This window comes from the organism of the source record quoted next, unplaced genomic scaffold (assembly GCF_019419815.1).
Source record: "Pyrus x bretschneideri cultivar Hongxiangsu unplaced genomic scaffold, Pyrus_bretschneideri_v1 Contig44, whole genome shotgun sequence".
Lineage (NCBI taxonomy): Eukaryota > Viridiplantae > Streptophyta > Magnoliopsida > Rosales > Rosaceae > Pyrus > Pyrus x bretschneideri.
The window spans coordinates 4,295,407-4,322,913 of NW_025999768.1; the positions used below are offsets into that span (position 1 = coordinate 4,295,407).

General features: G+C 37.5%; 3 protein-coding genes and 1 long non-coding RNA gene across 7 annotated transcripts; 2 read left to right on the forward strand and 2 right to left on the reverse strand.

Moving 5' to 3' along the window:
• The first annotated feature begins 250 nt into the window (after positions 1 to 250).
• On the forward strand, positions 251 to 5,906 carry LOC103956059 (E3 ubiquitin ligase BIG BROTHER-related). The gene is made up of 7 exons (XM_009367996.3): positions 251 to 678; positions 4,106 to 4,445; positions 4,554 to 4,594; positions 4,714 to 4,755; positions 4,839 to 4,960; positions 5,047 to 5,155; positions 5,553 to 5,906. The coding sequence occupies exons 1-7, from the start codon at positions 418 to 420 to the stop codon at positions 5,598 to 5,600; spliced, it is 963 nt and encodes a 320-aa protein (XP_009366271.1). The 5' UTR covers positions 251 to 417; the 3' UTR covers positions 5,601 to 5,906.
• A 9,388-nt stretch (positions 5,907 to 15,294) lies between these two features.
• LOC103956060 lies at positions 15,295 to 16,962 on the reverse strand. 4 transcript variants are annotated; one of them, XM_048567404.1, is made up of 6 exons: positions 16,801 to 16,962; positions 16,560 to 16,643; positions 16,207 to 16,285; positions 15,881 to 16,083; positions 15,676 to 15,748; positions 15,295 to 15,561 (listed from the first exon to the last, which is right to left on the reverse strand). In XM_048567404.1, exons 1-6 carry the CDS (start codon positions 16,873 to 16,875, stop codon positions 15,410 to 15,412), a joined length of 666 nt encoding a protein of 221 aa, XP_048423361.1. In that variant the 5' UTR covers positions 16,876 to 16,962; the 3' UTR covers positions 15,295 to 15,409. The 4 variants fall into 4 exon arrangements, with proteins under 4 accessions (XP_048423361.1, XP_048423360.1, XP_048423359.1 ...); XM_048567403.1 differs by having other exon boundaries at positions 16,207 to 16,288; XM_048567402.1 differs by having other exon boundaries at positions 16,795 to 16,951.
• A 1,046-nt stretch (positions 16,963 to 18,008) lies between these two features.
• Positions 18,009 to 19,937, forward strand: LOC125469573. Its single transcript, XR_007251814.1, has 5 exons — positions 18,009 to 18,413; positions 18,497 to 18,574; positions 18,682 to 19,032; positions 19,135 to 19,198; positions 19,699 to 19,937. It is a non-coding gene; the product is annotated as an uncharacterized LOC125469573 (long non-coding RNA).
• A 932-nt stretch (positions 19,938 to 20,869) lies between these two features.
• LOC125469570 (uncharacterized metal-dependent hydrolase BUsg_343-like) lies at positions 20,870 to 21,875 on the reverse strand. Its single transcript, XM_048566995.1, is given in 5 exon segments — positions 20,870 to 20,922; positions 21,174 to 21,369; positions 21,469 to 21,545; positions 21,548 to 21,621; positions 21,745 to 21,875. Coding segments are annotated over 5 exon segments (531 nt in total).
• Between the last annotated feature and the right edge of the window lie 5,632 nt (positions 21,876 to 27,507).

A 27,507-nucleotide genomic window follows, 5' to 3' on the forward strand; every position in this document is an offset into this window, starting at 1 on the left:
GTGTTATTTCATTCCATTGTGCCTTTATTTATCCTAATAGGATAAGTTAAATCTTTACACTAATAGGATTACAACTCTAATATGATAATACATACTAAAATGAATATTTCAAGATATATCTAAATACATTAGAATTTACATAATTATATTCATATTTTAAATATGACACAACCAAACCACTATTTATTTCACAATAATAAAGTCATTTTCCTATAGTTTTTTATTTAAACTTTTGTTGGGTCTTTTTTATACCCTTCAACATCCACGACCCATTGACCTCGATTATCCGGCTATTTGACATTCTTGAAATAGTCTGTGATTGATCTCCCTCTCCTCTCTTTCCCACTCTTAATCAATTTCGATCTCTGTCCAATTAATCCCAGTTTATTTGGGTTCTCTCTCCACAGTCCATAATCCATGGAGAATGATGACGTCAAATTGGGGTCTGCCGGCGGACTCAAATCCAACAACAATAACAACGTCAGCGAACAAGAACAAAACCCCTGTTTGAATGAATGCGAAGAACGAGGAGAAGAAGTAAATAGTGAGCCTTCGCAGGAACAGGAGGTGGATCCCTCCTCCTCCTCACCTCCTGTTCCCCTGCCTTCAAGAACTCCCTTCAGTAATCTCAGTCAGGTCGATGCCGACCTAGCCCTTGCTCGAACCCTCCAAGAACAGGTATTCGATTTCTCGTTGCATATTGCTTTGCTTGCTTATTATTTGACGAAGTCTGAAAGTTCAAACATGATTTCTTACTGGTTTTTTCATTTGTTATGTTATGGTTGCAAACAAAGGATTCATGTTCCACTCATTTTTTCTTCCTTAGCAACCGAACTTGGCCTTAGAATGTTATCTCGGTACTTGTTTGATACCCCCTCCGATTTTGTTTCCTCTTTCGTTCACTCAGTGACCAACGGAAATTCCATTGCGGATTGATTCCGATCATCAATCTCCATTAAATGAACAACTTGTGTTTCGGTTTCCATTATAAATTTTAAGATTGTTATGTGATATTTAGAAGGTAAAATACAACCTAAGACATAATTTATAGTTTTCGTACCATTTTTGTTATCTCAATTTTTGTTCGAAGAAACCATTTTTTTTCCGAATTTCAGACCACTCACTTCAGGTCCGCTCACCTAAATCTCCACTGGCACCTCCACCGACATCATCATTAACCCAGGTGTCACTTATGAATTTCTTTCTACTAAAAGAGTGAGGTCCAGGCTTGAAAAGCACACAAGGCATCGTCCTAATGTGCCTTGCAATCGGCAACTTAGAGGCTTTGATGTTGATAGCATCATGTGGGGTAGTGAGATAATGAGTGGGTTGATGAAGAGTTAGGACTGGTTTGTGATTCTAAAAAAAGGTGGTATCAAAAAAAGTTGGGTGCTGTTTTTGCGTTTGGTAAACATTTAGCTTCAGTTTTTTTTCACAGTTTTGGGTGAAAAAAAGCCAAAAACAAGAAGCTGCAAAACCCAGCTTTGAAAAACCGGTATTTTTTCATATCTGTTTTACATAAAAGTTTACCAAACACTATAATACTGTTTTTTTTTTTTCAAAAGCACTTTTACAAAAACGTTTACCAAACACTCTACTGTTTATTTCACAGCTGCTTATTCTTACAACACAGCAGAAGCAACTTTTTTTCAAAGCACAACAATACCAAACTAGCCCTTAGTTGGGATTAAAGGAGACGACAACAACAACAACAACAACAAAGCCCTTTCCCACTAAGTGGGGTTGGCTATATGCATCCTAGAACGCCATTGCGCTCAGTTCTGTGTCACGTCTTCCATTAGATCCAAGTACTCTAAGGGCTGGTTTGGTATTGCTGTGCTTTGAAAAAAAACTGTTTTTGCTGTGCTGTGAGAATAAGTAGCTGTGAAATAAAGCAGCGGAGTGTTTGGTAAACTTTTATGTAAAACAGATGTGAAAAAAAGCCGGTTTTTCAAAGTTGGATTTTGCAGCTTCTTGTTTTTGGTTTTTTTTTCACCCAAAACTGTGAAAAAAAGTTGAAGCTGAATGTTTACCAAACACAAAAACAGCTCCCAGCTTTTTTCAAAATTACCTCAGTATCAAACCAGGTCTAAGTCTTTTCTTAGAGTCTGTTCCAAAGATTAAAGGAGACAATTGGTCAAGGAAATTGGGATTGAATTTGGCTTGCAGGGAATCAATTGGTTCTTTGTGAAAGCCTTCTGGGGGTTTGCTTTTCTTTTTCATTGAAAAGTTTTTAATATTTTTTCTGTGGGAGTTCAATTGTTTAGATCTACCCAAATCATTTTGCAAGGCCGCTTCCTTTTAGTTTGTGTTACGGTGTTCTTCAGCGCACTGGAGTTGTCTTTTTCTTTTCCTATTTCTGTTTGGGGTGGTTTGCTTGACCACACTTTCTGTTGTTTCTACTTCTTTCCACTTTTAACATATATATATAGACTTCAATTGTTTAGCATTACATATCTGACGATGATTATAGATGCCCTTTCCTCTCTATCCGATCTTATATATATAGACTTCAATTGTTTAGCATTACATATCTGACGATGATTATATATGCCCTTTCCTCTCTATCCGATCTCATCAAAGTACACACTCACTTCCTTTTGAAGAATCAAAGGGTTCAACATTTAGCAAAACTTGATTGCTGAGTGGTTCTCTCATTAGCTTTAAACTCCCTTGCAGACTAGTGCCCAAATTCTTGTGTGCATGACACTGCATTTTGAAGACCCTGATTTTCTGGGGTTGTAATAGTAGGGTTCGCTTGGGACTTCTTATGTAGGAAGCACATTCCAGAAGCAATCTCAAACAGGCCCGTCGTTGGGTTTAGGAGGTTGTGTCTATGGATGGATAAGGTGGTGAGCTATGGTGGTGGTGGAACCTTTTGAACAAGCTAGCCTGAATTTAGGGAGTGCAGAAGTACAAAAAGGGAGTATGAAAATTGTTCCCTTGATCATTACATCGAACCACATCTTTGAAAATGATGGTCCTCTGCAATTCTTCCGCTTTGTATTCCTTTCAGGTTCTTGCCTAGGGGTTGAGGATGAAAAATCCATGTTTACAATTTCCCTTCTATTATGTTTTTCCTAATTACAAACAAAGATTTGAATGTTGATTTCCGAGGATTTGACCTTTGCTAAATACTCATCAATTGCCTTCCTTATTGCTTTTGTAATCTTGACTCAAAGCTTCAACTCTCCTTGAATGTTCTGCATTTATAACCATTATAATTGATTAAACAAAAAGAATTTGGAAGGAAAAGGAGGTTATGTTGTTCAGGTACCAAATTGATGCAGGACATACAAGGTGAGTGTTGCTTTGGGACATGGTGGGTTTTAGACGGCAGAAATTTTGTTAATCAAGAGAGGTATAGAGAAGGAAACGATCTAGGGTTGTTGTAAGATAGAGCAAGTAGATAGGTGGAGAAGAATGTAGAGGAGAAAGAGGGCAAAAACAGTTTCCCCAAGCCTTCAACAAATCCTTCATTGTGATTTCAAATCTCCTTTTGGCTTACAAATAGCCTTGTTTATAGGCTTCAAATTGGACTTTTAATAACTTCTAAACATAGCAAAAAGGCCCTTAAAACCGCAAAAATACTTCATTAGATATTACACAAATATAAAAAGACTCATCATATACAAAAGACATTAAATGGTAAACTATTGTAATTTTGCTAGGAGCCAAATAAATACTCGCAATAAAGCTTCATACTTGCTCAAAAAGAGAAGCAGCTTATTATCAACTCTTTGATTTTTTTTTTCCTGTCTTTTTTTGGGTGTGGCAAAGGTTATCAACTCTTAGATTGTGTGCTTGACTTATTTGTTTATTTTTCTATTTCGTATTGACCGACTCTTAGACAATTATTGACATTTCATTTTAGACCAGAAAGAACTTATCATTAGATTTTTGGCCCAGTGGGATTTTAGTCTTGTATTTTCAAAGAAGGATATTTTCTATCAAGCTATAGGTATTGCATCATTCGATCTTAATGTGAATGCTGTTCCTTATCAATCTTATCTATAACTATAAGTGGTCGTGGTTGTTTTTGGAGAGGTTTTGTTTGATCTTGTTGTTCATGTAATCTTGTTGCCGTTGTTTGTCTATTGAGTAGGAAAGGGCATACATGATGCTACGAATGAACAATGAAGGTAGTGATTATGGAAGTTGGGAAGCTGGAAGTTATGTGCATGAGGATGATGATGATTTCAATGAATTTGATGACGATGCTGATGATAATGATGATGAGGAGCAATATGATGGAACTGAGGTTGACAATGATGAAGATGCATTTAATTTGCATGCTCATGATGATGCTGGAGAGGATGATAACCCCATTGTCGAATATGGTCCGGCTGTTTTTTCAAGTGATGAGGCCTATGCAAGAGCCCTGCAGGATGCTGAAGACAGAGAGATGGCAGCTAGACTGATGGCACTTTCTGGGATCAATGACCGTGAGTGCTTGTGACTGTTTAGAGTTGTCGTATTTTTATATCATCTCATTTTGAAGTCCTTGAAATTATGCAATATTTAATGTTTCTGGTATCTTATTTTCGTTTCAGGTGAAGTAGAGGACACAGAGGAACATCATGGTAACTCTCAGGTAACAATTTGTTACTTGTATGCTGAGATTAGTATGATGACTGAGACTCTTCTAGAAGGCAGTAGCAGTTTGCTGTCCTCTGCGTCAACCTTTTTTTCTCATCTAGTTTTGGTTTGTAGGATACATGGGAGGAGATTGACCCAGATGAACTTTCATATGAGGTAAGGTGGCTCTAAATTCTAATGCTTCCAGTAGTGCATTTACCTTTGGGCTTGTTTCCATGACTTTTATATAACTATATCAGGAGTTACTTGCATTGGGCGAAGTTGTTGGAACTGAGAGCAGAGGGCTCTCAGCTGATACTATCGCCTCATTGCCTTCAGTAAGCTACAAGACAGGAAGCAGTCAGAATGGGAGCAATGAGTCGTAAGCACATAACAAATTCCTTAGTTTTATGTACTTTATTGAGTGTTGTGTGTGAGGTTTATTTTAAAGTTTTACTTCTGTTTCAGGTGTGTCATTTGTCGGTTGGATTTCGAGGATGGTGAGAATTTGACAATACTATCCTGCAAACATTCCTATCATTCTGAGTGCATAAATAATTGGTTGACAATAAACAAGGTACGATTTTGAAATTTCATGTTTCTTTTCACTGGCAATTCAATGTTGCTTACTCTGTTATAATCTGTTCATGTAGTTTATAATTTCTTCATTCTTTCCAAAATAAATTATTATTTATCATGTTCTTTTTTCACATGCTCTGACATCAAAACTTAAACCAGTTAAAATATTGTGATATTAATATGCATATGGCAGTAGGTGTGGCTATGGTCAAAATTTGTATGATGTTGTATTCACGGTTTTTGGTTGTACATTGAAATTTTCCATAATTTTTTTGCTTTTAGTTGAGGCATTGGTGATTTCTTATTAGAGTAGCCTTGTTGAAATTGTGTTTGCATGTGCGCTTGTGGATAGAGACAAAAAACAAAAGGGACATTCACTTGCTATGTTACTGCAGGTCTGCCCTGTTTGCAGCGCTGAAGTTTCCACATCTGGAAACAGCTAGCAGAATTTGTGGACCATCTTTACTTGCAAATCTAAACGACCATTTGTACAAGTCGGTGCACAACGGTTAGAGTAGAGCCCTTGTATTGTTATTCATATTGCGGTCTCCTTCACTTACGAAAATATTCTATCCAACCATTAAGATTAGATTACAATGTTTGTATTATATGAGAAACATTGTGGTCAGGTTTTGGTTACTTGTTAGTTTTCTGGATTACCCTTATGATACAAGATGATGGTCAATTAATTCCCCCAGTACTCTTCTATTTGATATTGAAATTTGTAAGCCTGTAAGTTTTCTGGATTCCCCACCCTTTTTTTACGGCCATGCTTGTCTATTTGTTTGTATGTATGCATTGATAGTAGTTGCGCGTTGAGTTCATCATTATGAATCCAAATAAAATGAAATTGAATTGAATGTGCCACATTGGATAGTGGATACTATATCAAATGAGCTATGTAATTGAATTAGCTTATTACTAAATTTACCCTTTAGAAAATAAAGTGTCAATATCTGCCTCTCAGTCTGTCATGTTATGAAGCAGGATGTCGTCCTACATATTTTTACACAAAGTCTTTTGGATTTCCTACTTTTTCTTTGTTCAAACTCATCTCGTGTTTTCATTATTTTGCTGATTTTGTTGAACAAGCATTATCCTACTCTTTTGAGTTTGAGTGTCCGCTTTTAGAGCACTTCCAGCGTGCTCTTTAGCCCGGTGGACATGAAACATTTGCAACCCAATCTCTTCTCAAACTAGCTTCAGCCCATTTGGGCAAATGGGCTAAAGAGGAGCTCGTGGGAGAGGGCAGGCGGGAGTTCAAGGCCTGTGCGCCTGAGGGGGATTGATGTAAGGTTGATGTCAGTCACGTTAAAAAATTTTGTGTTAGGCATGTGCATAACACGTGCGTGTGGGGGCGCGTTACCGACAAAGTTTCAGGCTGTGGGGCCGCAGTTCACATTGTGTATTAGCCGTTACTGGGTGCAACGTGGCACCCTCTTGGCCGCTGGATTTCAAAGGCTCTTTTTTTTTCTGGACTATTCGATTTCCAATGGTAAAAAAAAAAAATCAAAAATCCCCCAACTACTAGATGATGTGGCACAATTTGAGTCGTTCGATTCCAGATCAACGGTCCATGTTTTTCAACTTTAAAAATTAAAAAAAAAAAAGAAAAAAAGAAAAAAATTCTGATATGTTACCATTATGCCACGTGTTACAATCCGAAGGGTTGGATTTCAAATTTTCTGTAATCCAACGGTAGAAATTAATTAAGTTAATAAAAAAAATTTAAAATGTTAAAAATTAATATAAAATCCGAATTTTTTTTATAAAAAAAAAAAATTATTTTATTTTTTATAAATACCTTATTATTATCTTCCACCTTACACCACACTTTCATATTTTCCTCAACGATTCTAAAAAGGTAATGACACGTGCCGCGATGGAATTTGATAAAAATCTTATCGAAAACTATCACAAAAAAATTGTACTTTCGGATAATGACATGTGGTGTAACGAGACCGGTTAAAAATCTTATCCGAAATTACAAATAAAATGATTTTTATTATTTTATAAAATAAAAAATATTAATATTTTATTACCTATTGCCATGGCTATTCAGTTTAGGGGTGGAGATGCAAAAGACAATTACTATTCATTAAAGACAGTTACTATTAAGTGAAGGGGATTCAATTGCTAATTGCCGTGGGGGCCTTTCCACATTGGAAGTGCTCTTATACATCAAGGAATGCAACTCGGGCAACACTTTGATGATATCCTATCTTTGTTAAAAGACGTTGACACTTTTACTCATTTTGGTTCAAATTTCATCCATGTGAGAACAGAAACCGATTGACCCATGTGTGAATAGAAACCTAACCTGCGGGCGACCTTTTTGTCTAGGGATTTTGACCGAGCTGAAGAGAATTTAGTAGCTCGTGAGGTTAAGCTGTAGAGGGAGATTAAAAAGCTGAAGAACAAGAATGCAAAGTTGGAAGAACAACACCAGTTTGATCAGTTGGAAATGCTCAAAGTTGCGAATGAGTGAAATGTTGCAAACTAGAGATACGAAAAATTGTTGCAGGAGATGAAGTGGGGAGTTGGAGGAGATGATAACGATGCGATTATGAAGCTGATGAGGAAGTGCAGAGGTTGAGAAAAAGAAGCTTGAGGTTCTACTTGAACGGGAATATTCGGAAACAGAGAGAGAAGACTTTCGGGGATAGAGGAGAAGGCAAATAAATTGTGGAATGTAAGGTGTCGGGATGCAGGACATAGGGAAGGAACCAGAGGTAATGATGTATGAAAGTGTTTTAAAATTATGACTCCGGGTATTATTTTGGGATAAAAAAAACTTTATGTACCAAATGTTGAAAACTAAATAACTTCAGGATAGTCAACTGAGATTAACCCTATAATGAAATACATATGTATGGATGTGTCATCGATACACGTTCCTCGAAATGAGGGTTTTTGGTGCGACTTAGGGTTAGGGTTTTTGTAAATTTTTTCGGCGGTGTGTGGTTTCTGCAATATTTTTAGGCTGTGCTACACCGAGTGAGAGGGTTTGGATTTGGTGTGAGTATGGTAGTGCAAATCAAGGGCCGGTGTGAGTGTGGTGCGAGTGCGCTGGGGTTTTTGTCTACTGGGATGGCGGCGGACCGTGTGCGGAAGGACTTGGAGGAATTAGAGTCTAAGTTTGACTCGAAATTGCGGCTGACTGAAAAGGAGAGGGAGGGGATTACAATTGATAGGAAGGTTGTGGAAGGGGTTTTGCTAGGGTTTCAATGTACTTTGGTTGCGGAAGTGTTTACTTCTAAAGACATGCATGGCAAAGCCTTCATTGATTGTTTTACGTCGTTTTGGCGGAGACGAGAGGGTGTATCCATTCGTGACCTTGGGAATCGTAGGTTCCTAGCAAGGATTGTTGGACATGGCGATTTGCGAAAAGGGATGGAGGCGGATCAGCCTTGGACCTTTAAGAGTGATCTTGTGTTGGTGGCTGATCGTACAGGGACGGGTTTCAATAGATGGGCGTCATTTTCCCTTGGTATTTTTTGGGTGCAGATTCATAATGTTCTGCCACTAAGTATGATTGCAGCGGTTGTAGAATCCATTGGAGGGCGTATGGGTTGCATGCAGAAGGTGGATACTTCGGTGAGTAGGGACTACATTGGTAGGTTCTTACGGGTAAAAATCTGCTTCAATGTTTGTGAGCCATTAATGCGTGGGACATTTGTGAACTTCCCAGATGATGGGAAGGTTTGGGTGGATTTCAAGTATGAAGCTCTGCTGAAATATTGTGTAATATGTGGGGTTATAGGGCATGCAACTCGAGTTTGTAAGGAATTTTTGGATGCGAAGAGGGCAGATAGTACGGTTGCTGGGAACTTAGACGACAATCTGGTGTACCGTGGCTTGGTTGCGGAGACTGATCTTTGGGGTAATCTGCTATGATCCGGATTCCGAGGTGGGGTTTCTATTGGCTTTAATAAGGGTCGGCGTAGTCCAAGGAAATGGAGGAGGATGATGAGTGATGAGCGGGATGAGACATGGAGAGGTTTGCGTCCTTCATTGGTGGTAGGGATGAGGAGAAATGGCGACTATGAGAGGGAGGGTTCGTCAAATGGTGGCCATAGTGCTGCTAGGGAGGATAACGAAATGTTTGATACAGGTGGTTTACCAAGTATAGCCCGAGGGGTACTTCTCTTGCTAATAAAATTTGACGTCAGAAAGAGGAAGAAGAGATGACGAGAAGGGATAAGGAGGTGGCCTATAATGCGGAGTTAATTAGCCCGGGAGGTGTGGTTGCGGATAGGCCTGGCAAACGGGTCGTGTCTGTCGTGTTCGTGTCGTTTTCGTGTAACACCTGTTATCTTAACGGGTCGTGTCGTGTCACACCCCTTAACAGGTCGTGTCACTTTACCCAACGGGTAAAGTGACCCGACCCGTTATGACCCGTTAAGAAAAAAATATATTTTTTTACAATTTGCACATACCACACATTGCGACATAAATATTACTTGAAAACATTAAAACATTTCTCGTTCAAGTACTATATCTACACTCGAAAATGAAAGCCTAATAAAAAAAATAATACATACACTACTAATCTATTACAAATATTAAATGTGCAAGGATAAAGAGTTTTTGTTTTTAAGATTGTAAGTCTTTCTTAAAAGTTTACACCTCCATTGACAAAATCTTCAATTTACATCGAACATCATGAAATTATATTGGAACTTTGGCTTGATCTATTGCCTTCAAGAGTTATGTTGAAGATGTTTTCAGTAAGATTTTCCACGTCAGAACTCTCTTCCGCATAAAATTATTAAATTAATGTATATAATTATTAATATGATAGTTGATTCATACTTTTATTAAGTATATAAATTCCACTAGTATAAATATTTTAAATTGAAGATCGAATTCATTCATTGTATTCATATAGGGTCAAGGAGTGTAGTTAAAAAAAATCATCAAAATCGGAGTTAAAATAACCGTTAAATCTTGATTTTTCGTTTATAACCGTCGAAAAGCTTTGTCCCGTTACTTGATCTCTGAATGTTTTTTTTTTGTGATTTTTTGCTGATGTGATCTCCAAGCATATACAAACAATTTTGACGGTTTTGATCGTTGAAATTAGTTTTGGAGAATTCGTAAAATGATTGATTGACTAACACTTAGAGTTTATTTATACTTTTATTAAGTATAACATAAGATTTTGTGGTATCCACTTGTGTAAATATTTTAAATTGAAGATCGAATTCATTCATTATATTCATATAGGGTCAAGGAGTGTAGTTATAAAAAATCATCAAAATCGGAGTTAAAATAACCGTTAAATCGTGATTTTTCGTTTATAACCGTTGAAAAGCTTTGTCCCGTTACTTGATCTTTGAATGTTTTTTTTTTGTGATTTTTTGCTGATGTGATCTCCAAGCATATACAAACAATTTTGACGGTTTGGATCGTTGAAATTAGTTTTGGAGAATTCGTAAAACGATAGATTGACTAACACTTAGAGTTTATTTATACTTTTATTAAGTATAACATAAGATTTTGTGGTATCCACTTGTGTAAATATTTTAAATTGAAGATCGAATTCATTCATTATATTCATATAGGGTCAAGGAGTGTAGTTATAAAAAATCATCAAAATCGGAGTTAAAATAACCGTTAAATCGTGATTTTTCGTTTATAACCGTTGAAAAGCTTTGTCCTGTTACTTGATCTTTGAATGTTTTTTTTTTGTGATTTTTTGCTGATGTGATCTCCAAGCATATACAAACAATTTTGACGGTTTGGATCGTTGAAATTAGTTTTGGAGAATTCGTAAAACGATAGATTGACTAACACTTAGAGTTTATTTATACTTTTATTAAGTATAACATAAGATTTGTGGTATCCACTTGTGTAAATATTTTAAATTGAAGATCGAATTCATTCATTGTATTCATATAGGGTCAAGGAGTGTAGTTATAAAAATCATCAAAATCGGAGTTAAAATAACCGTTAAATCTTGATTTTTCGTTTATAACCGTCGAAAAGCTTTGTCCCGTTACTTGATCTCTGAATGTTTTTTTTTTGTGATTTTTTGCTGATGTGATCTCCAAGCATATACAAACAATTTTGACGGTTTTGATCGTTGAAATTAGTTTTGGAGAATTCGTAAAATGATAGATTGACTAACACTTAGAGTTTATTTATACTTTTATTAAGTATAACATAAGATTTTGTGGTATCCACTTGTGTAAATATTTTAAATTGAAGATCGAATTCATTCATTGTATTCATATAGGGTCAAGGAGTGTAGTTATAAAAAATCATCAAAATCGGAGTTAAAATAACCGTTAAATCTTGATTTTTCGTTTATAACCGTTGAAAAGCTTTGTCCCGTTACTTGATCTTTGAATGTTTTTTTTTTGTGATTTTTTGCTGATGTGATCTCCAAGCATATACAAACAATTTTGACGGTTTGATCGTTGAAATTAGTTTTGGAGAATTCGTAAAACGATAGATTGACTAACACTTAGAGTTTATTTATACTTTTATTAAGTATAACATAAGATTTTGTGGTATCCACTTGTGTAAATATTTTAAATTGAAGATCGAATTCATTCATTGTATTCATATAGGGTCAAGAAGTGTAGTTATAAAAAATTATCAAAATCGGAGTTAAAATAACCGTTAAATCTTGATTTTTCGTTTATAACCGTTGAAAAGCTTTGTCCCGTTACTTGATCTCTGAATGTTTTTTTTTTGTGATTTTTTGCTGATATGATCTCCAAGCATATACAAACAATTTTGACGGTTTGGATCGTTGAAATTAGTTTTGGAGAATTCGTATGCCATCAATCAAGTTCCGTGTGTGTGTGTGTGTATATATATATATTTATTAAGTAGATTTAAATCTATTTATTTTGTACGTATAAATTATAATTGACTGGTACACGGAATAGTACATACATCACGTGTCACATGTTCATTATAAAATAGTGAGATATGTCATGACAGTCATGTGTGTGATAAAAAGTTAATAACTTAAAAAAAAAAAAAATTTCTCACCACTTCTATTAATTTTCATTTTTCCCTCTCTTTTTTGTTTCCTTTTCAACTTTTTCTTATCATTTTCACTTTTCCCTCCAACATCTATCCCTAATTCCCTCACTTTTTTGTTTTATTTTCAACTTTTCTTAACATTTTCATTTTCCCTCCATTTTTTTTTCCAAAAAGGACGGCAAGTTGGCAAATGCATGATCATGCATATTAAATTATTAATTCATATGCATTATAATTTTTATAAAATTTAATATATATATATATATAATATAATTAGTATAGATAGACTTAATATTTTGGGGGTATAATTATTATAGTATATATAATTATTATAATTATTATAAATTTTATAGTTAATTTAATATATATATATATATATATATATTTATTATAATTTTTAGGGGTATAAAATTGTAAAATTAATGTATATAATTATTACAATATTTTTTTAGGGGTTATAAAATTATAAAAATAATATTTTGCTTATCGTGTATCGTGTTTACCCACGTGTATACCCGACCCGACCCGTTATCTTAACAGGTGCTTATCGGGTTACCCGATAAGACCCGATTCGTTATCGTGTCGACCCAAACACCTGTTAATTTCGTGTCGTGTCGTGTCGGGTTATCGGGTCGTGTCAGAAATTGCCAGGCCTAGTTGCGGATGCGGCAATAAATGTTATGCTTAAGGAGTTGCCTGAAGGGGAGGAACGGGTGCATAGGGTGTGTGTATCGCAGGAAAATGGCAAGGAAATCTACTTGAATGTGGAGGTGCATTTACCTGATGGGAGTGTTGGGGATATGAAAAACATGGGGTTGAAAGACGAACTTGGTGGAGGACATGAAGTGTTGGATCATGATCATTTTGACTTGGCAACCATTATTGAGGCTATCATGAATAAGTCAAAAGGGAAAACGTTCTTTTCAGGAGGTGGAGTATGTGGAGCTTGTGATGTGTGTTGAACCAAAAACCAACTGACCATGAAAGATGTATTTATCTGAGGTGGAGGAGACCAGCCTTGAGGGGTCTCCCAAGTTCCTATAAAGCTAATCTACTAGAACTGTTAAGGTATCAGGGGTGACCTGACAGTTGACGATTTGATGGAGCAAAATAGGCTTTACACCCCTGACATAGTGATTTTATTGGAGACAAAAAATTGAAGTAATCGCTATGTTTATTTGAAAAGAAGGCTTAGGATGGAGTTCATGCATGCTGTTGAGCCAAAAGGAATTGTCGGTGGTATGTGTATTTTTTGGAAGAACTGTGATCAAGTGTTACTTGTTAAGTATGCAGATTTCTTTATTGAGGTGGGCATTTATGATGGAATAAAAAAAGAGAAGTGGAGGTTGTTCGCGGTTTATGCAAGTACTGATGACATGAAGAGGAGAGATCAATGGAGGTTGTTGTCTCAACAGCTTGAGGTAGATAAGGATAAATGCTTGGTCATTGGTGACTTTAATGACATTCTGGATGATTCGGAGAAGGAAGGGGGGAATTATAGGTCTGTGGCTAGTAGAAGGGATTTCAGTGGGTTTATTGTTGATAATAGGCTGCTTGACTTGGGATTTGTTTTCACTTGGAGGAATCAAAGGGATGAGGGGCCTATACAATAACGTCTGGACTGTGGTTTAGCAACAAGTGGATGGGTTAGTGTGTACTCGGAGGCAAAAGTTCTACATGAAGTGTTAAAAGGGTCCGATCATGCTATGCTTATTTTGGATATGGACGTTATGTCATTAAAACGATGGAGATGGTTCATTTATGACCCGCGATGGAATAAGGAGAAGGAATGTCACAACACTGTGGAGGAAAATTGGAGGCATGGTTTTGTGGGCTCCCGTGCTTTTCAAGTGGTGGAAAAGTTAAAATGGGTACATAAGGGTTTGCAAAATTAGCGGCGAACTAAAGGTGGTAATTTGAAGGTACATATTCAATCCTTGAAGAATGACCTTTGAAATGTTTATAAGTCTTCAACTTTTGTGAATGATGAGGTGCGAGGAATGGAAAGGTAGTTAAAGGCTCGGGTTAAAGAGGAAGAAATGTATTGGAAGCTCAAATCTCGGACTCAATGGATCTAGGTGGGGGATAAGAATACTAAATTTTTTCATGCTCAAACGGCGAAACGTCGCTGATGTAATAAAATCATGGGATTGGAGGATGAGCAGGGTATCTGTTGTACCGACCCTAGTAGGGTGGATTTGATTAAAGTGAATTATTTTAGGGACCTCTTCCTCACATGTACACCGAGTTGGGGTTGAAGTAGTTGTTCCTCAGTTGGCTGACATACCATGGCTGCAGCCATGGTTGCCATATATTGTGTGTTGCGCCATGCTTCATCTTCTTCATCAAACTCCTCGTCTTCTCATCTCATTTGCGCCCATTTTTCTTCCAATTCGGAATTGGATGAGGACCCCCAGTTGGAATCCGAAGAGGATCCAAAGTTGGAATTCATGGCAAACTTGAATTGAAAGAGATTGAATTCAAAGGTATAGCCCAATATCCACCCTATTTATAGGCCAAAAAAATTCAAATCCAACGGCTAGCTGACTTCAATTACCGTTGGATTTGAAAATTTTTTTTGGGCCAAAATTTGAAAAAAAAAAAAAAAAAATTATCATTTTGTCCTATAAATTTAAGTTGTAGTTTTTAAATTTAAGTTGTTGTAGTTTTGAAAATTTAAATAATAAATTATGTTTGACCTTATGGTCCTCGGTTGGAAATGGTAAGAAATATGGTAATGCACTGTTCATTAAAATATTAATTTCTTGGAAGGCTAGAGGGCTAAAATGAGCCCTTTGGCCCTCCTTTGCTAGGAGATGACCTTAGTTCTTGAAGCTAGTTTAATCTGAGATAGTCCAGCACAACAAACGCACCCAAACTCCAAGGAGAAAACTATTTCAATACTTTGACTATACTAGGTATGGTATTTTAGGTACATAATCCGAATCAGGTAATGTGTATATTAATAACAATTAATAATTAATGTATCAAATTAAATGGAACAAGATCAAAATTCAATCCGACTCTGGGGTTTAATAAATAAATCATATTCATAGGGTTTAGCTCCTGGGCGACCCAACCAACTTTCTCTTGGTGCCCAATTCTGTTAATTGCTTAATCAACAAGATGGCTAAATCAGATCAGAGTGATTAAAATCCAAAATTAAAGTAATGCATTGTTCGTTTAATTTACAATGAATATTATATATAGTGGGGAATGAAATGAAAGATTTGCGGAAAGGAGAACTAGTCTAATTCCAGACAGGAATGATTCCTTGAGCGGCTAAACGCTTTTCAACCCAAAAGACAATATGTTTTGCCGTTATTTTCTTCTCATCAATGAGAAATGGCTCAACAGTGCTCACTCCTGAGCCATACGAAGACAGAGAAAACCCCTTTGGACCTGCACGTGTACCATAGTCTGTTAATGTCACTTTTCTGTAAATTCATTCATTAAATTGTGCACAAACATCAATCAATGAATTGAAGACTTGACAAGGCAAGATGCAAGAGGTACCTGTGAGGACTCCACTGGGGAAGAAGGCCCAAAACGAATAGAAATTGCCCTTCTTTATAAAGGAACCTTCCAGCTGTATATATATATATATATGTATTCATTTTTCAATCAAACCAGAGTACGTAGTATCAATTATTATAATATGAAAATGCTAGGAACGAACAAACGAAAGTTCAAATACAATTAGTATATATAGGTAGCTGACCCTGTTGTCTTGAAAACATAGCTCAATATCAGAGAGTTCATCTTGAGTTTCGAGTATTGCTTTCAACGGCGGGATAACGTCCTCCACCATCATTTGAGGCAACGCCTTCATTGGGGCTTTTGCAGCAACTTTAGGCTTTGCTGGAGCTGCTGCTTTTTGATCAGCTGTTTTAACCTCCTTTGTACTTGTATCAGCAGCATCAGCTAGTACGTAAAAGGGGCAAAAAGAGTTCACTTTTTACCAATGCTGCCCTACTATAATATGTGTCAGATATAATCACAAGGCAATGAATCCCTGCCATACATTGTGAAAATAGAGCAACTCACCAGTGGAAGTAGATGATTCTTGCAAAGCAAAGCACGCAATATTTCTTTGAGATGCTACCACTTTACTTTTCATCATTTGCTGCTAAAGCAGATGAAACATAACATCCATGAGAAAAAACGATGCAAGATATTTGAAATTGTGTTATGTTTTTGCCTCCTTTTTGTTAGGTTTATTTGGTCTCAAAGCTAAGCCTATAAGCGATGGGAAATGATTTCTACACACTACTTTTCAGATAAAAATCAATCTTATGATTCCTATATATATAACCTCTCACACATACAACTTCGGCAAGTTTTTGTAAATACATAAGTTTGTTTAATGGTAAGAGACGACCAGGAATAGCGGTTCTCACATCATTTGAGGTCTTTCTGCCAAAAGGCAGGCTGGCTGATGGCTTCGGGAGAGCTGAGAATTCTGCAAAATGTTTTCCATTTGGCTGTCGACATTGAAATATTTCTCATCAAGCAATGCTCATGCATGTATCATCCAGTAATACATAACACATTGATTCTAGTTAATTAGCAAACGCTAGCAAGCATATATATATATATTTATATGGCATACAATTGAACAACAAAACCATGAACCTGAACCTGTAGAGGAGATGGTTTGGCCAGAGAAAGAATAGCCGAAGCCATGCTTGCTTGGTGGTTAATTTGGAGCTTCATTCCCAAAAGCAAGCCACTGAAATAAAACCATCTTCTCTTGGACTAGGAATAGTAGGACGACAGATAATGATGGCCTATCATTTAACGAATGGCTGAGATTGAAGCTCTTCCATTTACCCTCATCTCGCTCTCTAACGAATCTCGACTTCCAAATTCGCTGCTTATTTTGGACGTTCGGCCTTTTGGGCCTTACCCTCATTTTCTTAGTGGCCCGATATACATTTTGCTTTTATATTATTCAAGGCCGCTAATTTAAAAATGGTCTCAAAATAAATTACAATTTATAATTTTATATACAAATGCATTGAGTTTTTCTTAAGATAAAACTCCACATCCTTCCCCAAGACCATCTCTAATCTTTGGTTAAAACCTAAAATTTTTAACTCAAAAAATTTAGGTTTTAACCCAGAAACATATTTTCTCCTCCAATCGTTATGTGTTAAATTTTTAGCCTGAGATTATTAAAAAATAAATTTTGGATAATTTTTTTCTTAAAGTAACTTAAAAAAAAATTATGTAGACTATCATAATTTAATTTTATGAACATTTTTACCTAAATATTTAGATTCTGATAAATATTGAAAAATCATTAAAATGACACCATAAAACTTGCGGAGGCTATGAAAGAATATGAAACATATAAAAGATTTTTTTTAATTACTTTAGCCGTTTTACCATTAGATTTGATTATAATAAATATTATTCAATGAATTTATAAATACAAAACTAAAGAGTGTGGGTCTCGAAAATGATGCTGCAAGAGATGAGGGTTCAAATTGTTATTCAGTACTGTCATCATTCGTTACGACTTGTACCTTGAAATATTGTATTTTATTTCCAAGACATGTGAAATAACTATTTTACCCCTAAGTGAGTGTCTTAAATAATTTATTGAGCCTCGACTCGAAAGTCAATCCTTGTACTTTCTTCAGTTTTTTAACTTTAATTTTCGTACGTTAGTTTTACGTCGAAAATGAATTACGAATCAAGACCTCGAGGGTCTAATTGTAATTAAAAATAATTGGAGGGTAATTTTGTAATTTTATTTAAATGGGTTTAAGTGGGATTACATAACTCTCGGCCTCGCTCTTTCCCTCAGCTGAAAACACACACTCTCTCTCTCTCTCTCTCTCTCTCTCTCTCTCTCTCTCTCTAAGCTCCGAAAGCCTAACCCTAGCTCTCACCCCAGTTCCCTCACAAATGAAACCTCAAAATCTCATATTCGACATCCTTGAGACTCAAGGAACACAAATATGGTCTTGCATGTGAGATCGATGCAGTGTGGACCTCGGCACCATTGAAGCCGAGAGCTTCAAGCTCTGAAACTCGAACCCATGAGAGTTTCTTTATGCAAATCTTGTTTCATTGTGTTTTATTATTGTTTGGGACGGGATTTTTGGTGATTTCCAATTCGAAACAAGAGATTTCACCCCTGCATTTGCTCTGTGCATTTTTTTCAGTTTCCGGTCATTTCCACCGTGCAAACTCCGGCGAGTTTGTGAGCTTTGGAGTTCATACTCTACTCGAATGAACCCTAGGTACTTAAATACCTCTCTGCATGTAAAAATTGATGGAAAATCACTATAGGACTGACATGCATGCTCTCGGTATCCATTTCCAGAATCCGGCGAACCTCGCTAAGCTCCACTCGTCGAATCCAAGGTGGATTCGACCTTTCCTCCTTCAAATTTGAGTTTGGGTAAGTCTCTAAACCCTTTTTGGGACTTAAATTGGTGATTTTCACTAGGAAATACGTTGAAATCGAGCTCAGGGAGCCTTAACCGTGTTCTGGAATTTTTTCTACAGTTTCCGGTGAGACTCCGATGACGGCAGACAGCAGCCAGTGACGGTCATCGTTAATTCTAACGGCAGAACCTGAGATTCCGTTAACTCTAACGGAATTTTCCAACGGCAAAGGTATATTCTATTAACCTTTATTAAACCTTCACCGAACCAACGTGTGGCTCAAGCGACGGCGAGTGTGGCGTTTACTCGCCGAACCGTGGCCGCGAGTACGACAACGTGTTTGCCGGCAACGGCGTGTTCACCGGCAACGGCGGCCCACGGCAGCGTGTTTCTCGGCGTGTGGTCGAAGCATGGCAGTGCGTGACGAACCGGAGCCCTAACCCTAGGTTTTTCGGTGTTCTAAATCAAGTGGTACCCTCCATTTGTGCAAATTCAATACCTAAATGGTAGTTTTGGGCAATATCCTATGAATTGATGATTAAAGCCTGACTTAGTTTATATTGACTATCACAGGGTTATTAAAGGATAGAAAGGATATAGGCAAGGAGCCTAGTTGCGAAGGACGCTCTGCTTACCTGTGAGTGCACCCCTTCGAAAACTAACTAACTAACTAGCTATATATGTATATGCGGATGCATATTAATATGTTGGTCTCTGATGTGACTGAGGATGATATTTGACTATATCTTTGGATCATTGGTGATTTATTTTCACCTCATGATCTTCTATATATGTTGTATAGCTATCTTCGGCCGTAGATTATTTGCAAGTGATATTTTATCCTAGTAGACGCTATGATTATTGATTATTACTGGTATTGAGTTTAGTTAGTTGACACTAGCATATTTTGCTTGCTATACTTATGCTAGTGGATGCTAGTATGATTGATTGAGTTAAGGTAAGATTCTGAACTTGAATTGAATGTTTTCGATTATTGAGATTCTTACTATTATGGTAGTATACACTATTATATAGTTTTCACTATAAATGTTTTCAAAACAGGGATTATGTTGAATGATGATTTTATAACTATGATAAAATTGGAACACTTACGTTTTGTTTTATCAACCCCTTCAGGATGCAACAAGAGTAAGGAGAACACTTAGTGACAAGTGGGCTTGGCAGTGAAGTTTTCATCCTCTGGATTTTGTGTGATAGTTCATTTACTGCAGTTTTATCTGTGTTGTAATAATGGCATGATGGTACTTTGGATTATGCATAGCACTGCATTTTTATGTATTTAATGTTGTGTGAAACTTCAGGCTACTTTGATGTGATGTGATAATAATAGGGTAAAATCCAAGATAATTTGTGTCTCTAAGTGGGGAAGATGATAAGTGATTACTTGTAGTAGCTTTGAATTTATTATTAATGAACGTTTTCAGTTCAAATTCTTATACATCATAAATATCTTGCTATGCTTTGAATGCATTTTGCAGTACAAAGGTCATTTATGGAATCGTAGTTTTTACTAGTTGTTCCAGTACAGACCTTTTTGTTTTAATATAAAAATGCATTTTGCACTCTGGGTTGTCATCCTAATGCAGGTATGGTTCAAAAATTTAAGCGGGAACAGTTGCCATATGGTACACTATGGTTCAAAAATTTAAGTGAGAACAATTGCTGTGCTTTGAAAAAAAACTGTTTCTGCTGTGCTGTGAGAATAAACTCATTTTTGGTGCTTCACGTTTTCAGTTTTTTTTCACCCAAAACTGTGAAAATAAGCTGTTTTTAAGTGTTTACCAAACACCTTTTTGAACTCAACTTTTTTTTTTATACCCACTTTTTATAAAAGTACCTCAGTACCAAACCAGTACAAAGTGATCCTGGAGCAGGCATGCTGTTATCTTTTGAAGGATGCTTAGTTAATTGTATTGACATTCTCAGGGCTGCACTGCTTATTCATTTGAGAGCGGGCACTCTCACGTCATTGATTTACAAGAGAACCTCTTTAAAACACAAGTGTATCATTTTGTCTCGACCGTTGGGTTAAAACTTTTGACAGTCAATTTTTTTTTAATTTAAATTTAGAGGACATTCATATCAGAAACAAGTAACTGGAGTACACGATAATATTACAAAAATGGTTTTTATCTGCTTACTTTGTACATAAGAATTTGTAACAATAGCCCGCCACAGAAATCCAAACTACCATTTAGTTCAGATCTAAAACAAGAACTGGAGTACCAGGTAATCTTAGGTTCGTACATAGTAAGGGAATAAGCACAATGCATTGTGGTAACTTATTTCAGAAAGTCCTTCTTTGGTCATTTCTAGCATAGATGCGACATAGATGAGTACCTGCCATTGAGAAAGGATGTTCAACATTAAAAGTAAATGAAATACACTACCCGTTTGTATACATCCTAACCATATGGTACAAGTATCAAAACACACACCCACGGGTCCAAGAGATTCATGTAAAAAGATTTAATCCCAAGGGTTTAGGGTTTGAATGATGGCCGTAGAAACTACAATGACAACTATAACGAACATATTTAAAACAGATAATGTGCAAGATTCGAGTTGTAAAACACACATGTTGTGAATACTTGCCGGGTGATTTAGTGCTGCTTTTGTAAGCGTTGAAGTGTCTCTTGCACTAGCCGTCAGAGCTGAAGAAATTTCTTGCAACTGAAGCTCTTCAAGGAGGGAAGCATCTCCTTCAATCAGATGCAAAGAACCTATATCAGATTTTGGTAATGCATCAGGTGCATCTATCTCCAGTAATATCTTTTCAGAAGGCACCTAGAAAAGAACAATTTAAAAAGAAATTGCATCTAATGCTGTCTAACGTTTACAGACACACACAAACACACAGACGCCCCAATCTAAATATGGAACTACCATCTTCAGCATCCACTTTGCCTTGTTTACTTTCGTGGACATGAGAAATCCAGAGAATGAAAAGTAAGCACCAAGATGGCAAATTCAGGAACCATCTCAGCAGAACCTAGGTAAGAATGAAGAATCACGCCAGCAGGAAAAGGCCCTGAAGGTCTGACAAGAAAACATTAAATAAACCAATATACATGAGGCATTCATAGATGCTTTACTTTGGATGAACCCCATAAATTACAAGCTACGATTGACATAATAGAGAGAACAGCAGCATCTGTATACTTCATTATCTGAAGAAGGTCACCAAAAGCACGGACACAATGGATGGATGCTGGCTTTTTTAACTCTTTCGCAAGTTCAAGTTGTTGCCTGAATACATTAACCTGCAGCGGAAACCTTACACAGTTACACATCAACAATTTTAAGGAATTACTTGATCATTCTTTGAGAAAGAAAATTATCCTATTAAGGAGGAAAAAAATAATTCTAATCAGCCATTAAGATACCAGTGGCCTGAAAGGGGGTCGATTATGAGAAGGTTAATAGTCGCTTGTAGGGCAAGCGCCACCCTCCCGCTCTCATGAATAGGTTATGAAAAGGCTACAGGGATGCTTCCAGGCTAAGTATCGAGTCGCTACTGCAAAAAGGATTATATGTCATAACAAGATTGTAGAGAAGTCAACGATATCATTCTTGATATCTTGGCTTAGTTTAGGAAATAAATTTGTAATTGATTTGTATAGATTTATTTTCCTGTTGTATACCTAGAATGTAGGATAGTTTACTTCTCTATCGAGAGTTCTTCTTTGTATAAATGTCTTGGTATCAATAGAAGAAAATCACTTCTGCAAAATATACTTTTACTCTATTTTACATGGTATCAAGAGCTAGGTCAAAATCCTAGTTCTTACCGCTGCCCCTTTTTTGCTATTTTTCAATAGCTTTTTCCGTTGACAGTCATGGCCACTAACAACCTTTCCATAGGAGCCACGGCTGATGCTAAGGCTGATGTTTCAAATCATTGTTTATCCATCATTTAGATCACCCATCTATGATGTTGGTTTCGAAGCCCGTTAATGGGGACAATTACTTTACTTGGTCACGTGCGATGAGGATCTCCCTGAGTGCCAAAAACAAGCACGGCTTTGTTGATGGTACTGTCACACAGCCTTCTGAGAAGATCAAACCGGATGACCATGCTACATGGCAGAGATGTAATGACATGATCGTTGCGTGGATTATCAACTCCATTGATTCAGAAATTTCTGATAGTATCCTCTATATGACTGATGCTTATGCAATTTGGGAGGAATTGTGAGAGTGTTATTCACAAAGCAATGCTCTTCGGATTTTCCAATTACAACGGAACATCGCTTCTCTTACTCAAGACCAACTTTCAGTTGCTGCATACTACACGAAGTTGAAGAAATTGTGGGATGAACTGGCGTCTTACAGTGACTCCACTTCCTGTACGTGTGGAGCGTAGAATGAAAGGAACAAGTTGATGCAGTTTTTTATGGGCCTCAATGAGTTATATGGTGCCATTCGAGGACAAGTCTTACTGATGAATCCTTTACCCACTGTTCGTCAAGCCTATGCTTCAATTTCCTAGGAAGAGAAGCAAAGATCTTTTACTGCTTCACGTGGAGTCACTGAGACAGTAGCTATGGCTGTTTGACAAGGTGGTTTGCGATCATCTGAGTCCTTCAGTCGTAAGCCCCCAAACTGTACTCATTGTGATCATGACTATCACACAATTGATACTTATTACCAACTTCACGAATATCCACCAGGGCATCGTCTTCACAAAGTCAAGCCTAAAAAAGGAAGCAAGCCTTCTAAAAAGGAAGGCAGTTCTTCTTCTTCAGCAAATCAAGTTTCCGAAGGTGCCACTTTGGAGGAGATGAAGTCGGTGATGTCCGGGTTATCTGACACCCAATTCCAGCAAATCCTTCACATAATGAATAATAAAGGAGGCGATGCATTCGTTCCTCCAAAAGCTAATGTCGCTGCCATGAAGACAGGTTTGTTGACATCCCTTTTGCCCTTACATTGTTGGATAATCGACAGTGGTGTGACGGATCATATAACCTCCTCATCATATTTACTCATTGATGGTGTCAAAAACACCTATTTGTCACCAATTTTATTACCAAGTGGAGAGCAAGCTCGCATAGTCTCCACTGGGAATGTCCCTTTGAGTTCTATGTTTTTGTTGCAAGATGTGTTGTGTGTGCCCACTTTCAAAGTAGTTTGATGTCTATGAGTCAAATTACATGTGGATATTGTTTCGTAACTTTTTTTCCTTCGTGGTGTATTATGCAGGACTTGACAACGAAGATGGTGATTGGTTTGGGTAAGCAACGTGGAGGGCTTTATTATTTGGTGGCATTGACTCCCACAACATCTGGTAGTCCACACCAAGTCTGCAACCTTGTTCTTTCCTCTATAGAGTACTTGCATCGGCATCTGGGTCACTTATCCTCTAGACTAGATTTCATGTTGAAACACCTGTTGCATTTTCCTTTTAAGTCAAATAATGCTTGTGATGTTTGTCCTTTAGCCAAGCAAAGTTGTTTACCTTGTTTGTCCTTTAGCCAAGCAAAGTCGTTTACCTTTTGGTGTCAGTTCCATTACAACTACAAAACCGTTTGATTTGATCCATTGCGATATTTTGGGTCCTTATAAAATTGCTTCTACTTCTGGAGCAAAATATTTCTTAACTATATTGGATGATTATTCTCGTTTCACATGGATTTTTCCCATGCAACATAAATCAGAAACACAACATATCCTCAAAGATTTTTTCTCTTTTGTTCACACTTAGGTTAATACATCCATTTGCCAAATAAGAGGAGACAATGGTGGAGAATTTTTTTCACTTCGTAGTTTCTTTCAAGACCATGGAGTAATTTATCAACACTTTTGTGTCTATACGCCTCAACAAAATGGGGTAGTTGAGCACAAGCATCGTCATATATTTGAAATTGCTCGTGCCTTGCGTTTCCAAGCTAATCTTCCCTTCATTTTTTAGGTGAATGTGTGCTAACGGATGTCCATCTCATTAATCATCTCCCTACCCTACTCCTTTCCCATCAAACGCCTTTTGAACGACTTTACTCTAAACCACCTTATTTTTCCCATCTTAAAGTCTTTGGTTGTCTTGCTTATGCAATCGACACCTATATAATTTGCACGCCCCCCCCCCCCCAAGCTCACAGATGTGTCTTCCTAGGGTACCCTATTGGTCAAAACAATCTTACCACTCACAAATTTTTTTACTAGCCAAGATGTTGTTTTTCATGAACATATTTTCCCTTACCATTATTCTCCATCTTCTACCTTACCCATCACTGCACCAACACCTGCATCATCCCCGGCCATCCTCCTTTCCTTACTTGCACCTCTATCACTATTACTTCCAGACCCCACTTTACCGTGCCCTTCTTCACCTCCACCTCATTCTCCACCAACTAAATCTCGTGATTCTCCTTCTGCCATCCTTCAGCCCATGTCTTTTCCAGATTCTCATGTCCCTGCTGAGCCTTCTCCACTTCCTATTGCATTGCATTTAGAGTCCCTTTCTGCACTGTTTGTGCCTCTTGCCTCTCCTACACTGGTGCTTCGTCGCTCTAGGCGTCACTCATCTTCGCCTCTAAAGTTACGGGACTACGATTGCCTTACTCTTAAGCTTACCCAACCAGCTTCTCCGTTATCTTCGTCGTCTAGTCACACCACACGTACACGTTATCCCCACTTGCTAATTATCTTACTTATCATCATTTCTTACTCGCATAACAATCTTTTCTTGCAACTATTACTCAATAGGTTGAACCCCAGACTTATTTCGAAGTTGATACTTTTCCTCATTGGCAGGCTGCCATGGCTTCCGAATTACAGGCTTTGGAAGCTAACAATACCTAGACTCTCACCCCTCTTCCCGTTGGCAAATCTCTCATTTGTTGTCGTTGGGTCTACAAAATCAAACATTGTTCAGATGGCTCTATTGAACGTTATAAAGCTCGTTTGGTTGCCAAGGGTTATACACAACTTGAAGGTATTGACTGTCATGATACTTTCTCTCCCACTGCCAAAATGATCATTGTTCGTTGCCTCTTAGCTCTTGCTGCATCTCGTCACTAGTCCCTCCATCAACTTGACGTCAATAATGCGTTTCTTCATGGTGATCTTCATGAAGAAATATATATGCTTCCTCCTCTGGGTCTCCAGCGATAGAGGGAGAATTTAGTTTGTCACCTTAACAAATCTCTACATGGATTGAAGCAAACATCTTGTCAATGGTTTGCAAAGTTTTCTGAAGCTATTCAATCTGCTGGTTATGTCCAATCAAGGGCTGATTATTCTTTGTTCACACGGCAGCAAGGAAAATCTTTTATAGCCATCTTAATTTATGTTGATGATATTTTGATCACTGGCAATGACCCTAATGCAATTGAGGCTCTCAAAACATTCCTTAATAGTCGTTTCATGATCAAGGACCTTGGTGACTTGAAATACTTTTTGGGCATTGAAGTGTCATGTTGAAGAATGGGGTTTTCATTTCCCAACATAAGTTTGGTTTAGACATTTTGAAGGATGGTGGTCTCTTGGGAGCTCGCCCGGCTCAGTTTCCCATGGAACAAAACCTTAAGCTTTCAAACAATGGTGAGTTGCTTAAAGATCTGGCACAGTATAGGAGGTTGGTGGGCTGATTGATCTATTTAACGATTACTATGACACACCTCGACCCAGAAAGTCCACTTGGACCCTGAATCGAGCTGTGCTGGCCGACACCTGAAAGGTGACGAAGCCATAAAATGTGATAGTGTATAAAAAGTGAATGAATTTGAATCTAAAAGTGTCTAAATACTAGAGTGCGCTACGAGTGGGAGCGAACCCATTTCACGCGCGATGTTAGAGCATAAGTAAGGTACAGTAATGTGGGTAAGAATCATACCCTCAAAAATATCCATCAATACTAAGATTCGCCACAGATTCTTGTTGATACAAACTCAGCAGCTAAAACATGGAGGGCACCAAACAGAAGGTGTGAGTAAGCAATAAAACCAAGCTTCCCAAAGTTATTACCTCTCTAAAAGTAATGCCCCTAAATGTAAAACCCGTATCGTTTTCCCTAAGACAGTACAACATATATACATATATCCAAACCATACTCGGAAATGACCAAAACCACGGTTTGCCATCAATCCACCATACATTAATAAGTAGGCCAAATGAACTAAATCAATACAAAGTGATATATCAGTCAGAGTCATCTAAAATAACATGTACAACTTATCCGTATCTCATCAATCATGACTAGCATATAAGTCGGAGTCACCTATAGTGACTTGTACGACTTATCCATATCTCGTCAATCCTGGCTAGCATATAAGTCGGAGTCACATATAAGTCGGAGTCACCTATAGTGACCTGTACGACTTATCCATATCTCGTCAATCCTGGCTAGCATATAAGTCGGAGTCACCTATAGTGACCTGTACGACTCATCCATATCTCTTCAATCCTGGCTAGCATATAAGTCGGAGTCACATATAGTGACCTGTATGACTTATCCATATCTCATCAATCCTGGCTAGCATATAGCTCAATAAATATACCTGCACACGAGTTGGAACCACCTAAGGTGGTCTGTACGACAGGACTGGGTGTAAATAAATACGCTCGAGTGCTACGATCACGTGAAGACTGGGCGAATAATCGCGGGTCACCTATGAGTCGGAACCACCTAAGGTGGTCTGTACGATAGGACTGTGCACCTACCTTGGATCCAAGGTGAGCATAAGGTGCGGGAGGTGAACATCACGTGAAAGACTGTGCCCTGGCCACGGGCGGGAGCACTAACACCGGGGTGCAGGTTTATGAGCTCTCAATGCATCTCAATATAACATGTGCAACTCATGGCAACCAGTACGACAGTATCGAAGTTGCCTAACTCATAACTGTAGTCATGCTATAACGTAATCGATTCAACTAGTACCATAAACTCACCTGAACTTACCTGGGTGTCTTGAGTTCACCTTT

Excerpts from the sequence above, each read along its gene's own strand:
- LOC103956060 (XM_048567401.1), bottom strand. The coding sequence starts at position 16,875 with ATGAAGCTCCAAATTAACCACCAAGCAAGCATGGCTTCGGCTATTCTT. Across the intron at positions 16,084-16,206 it reads AGAATCATCTACTTCCACTG|CTGATGCTGCTGATACAAGT; the intron begins GTGAGTTGCTCT and ends TTTACGTACTAG. Across the intron at positions 15,749-15,880 it reads TATGTTTTCAAGACAACAGG|CTGGAAGGTTCCTTTATAAA; the intron begins GTCAGCTACCTA and ends ATATATATACAG.
- LOC103956059 (XM_009367996.3), top strand. The coding sequence starts at position 418 with ATGGAGAATGATGACGTCAAATTGGGGTCTGCCGGCGGACTCAAATCC. Across the intron at positions 4,595-4,713 it reads AACATCATGGTAACTCTCAG|GATACATGGGAGGAGATTGA; the intron begins GTAACAATTTGT and ends TTTGGTTTGTAG. Across the intron at positions 4,756-4,838 it reads CAGATGAACTTTCATATGAG|GAGTTACTTGCATTGGGCGA; the intron begins GTAAGGTGGCTC and ends TAACTATATCAG.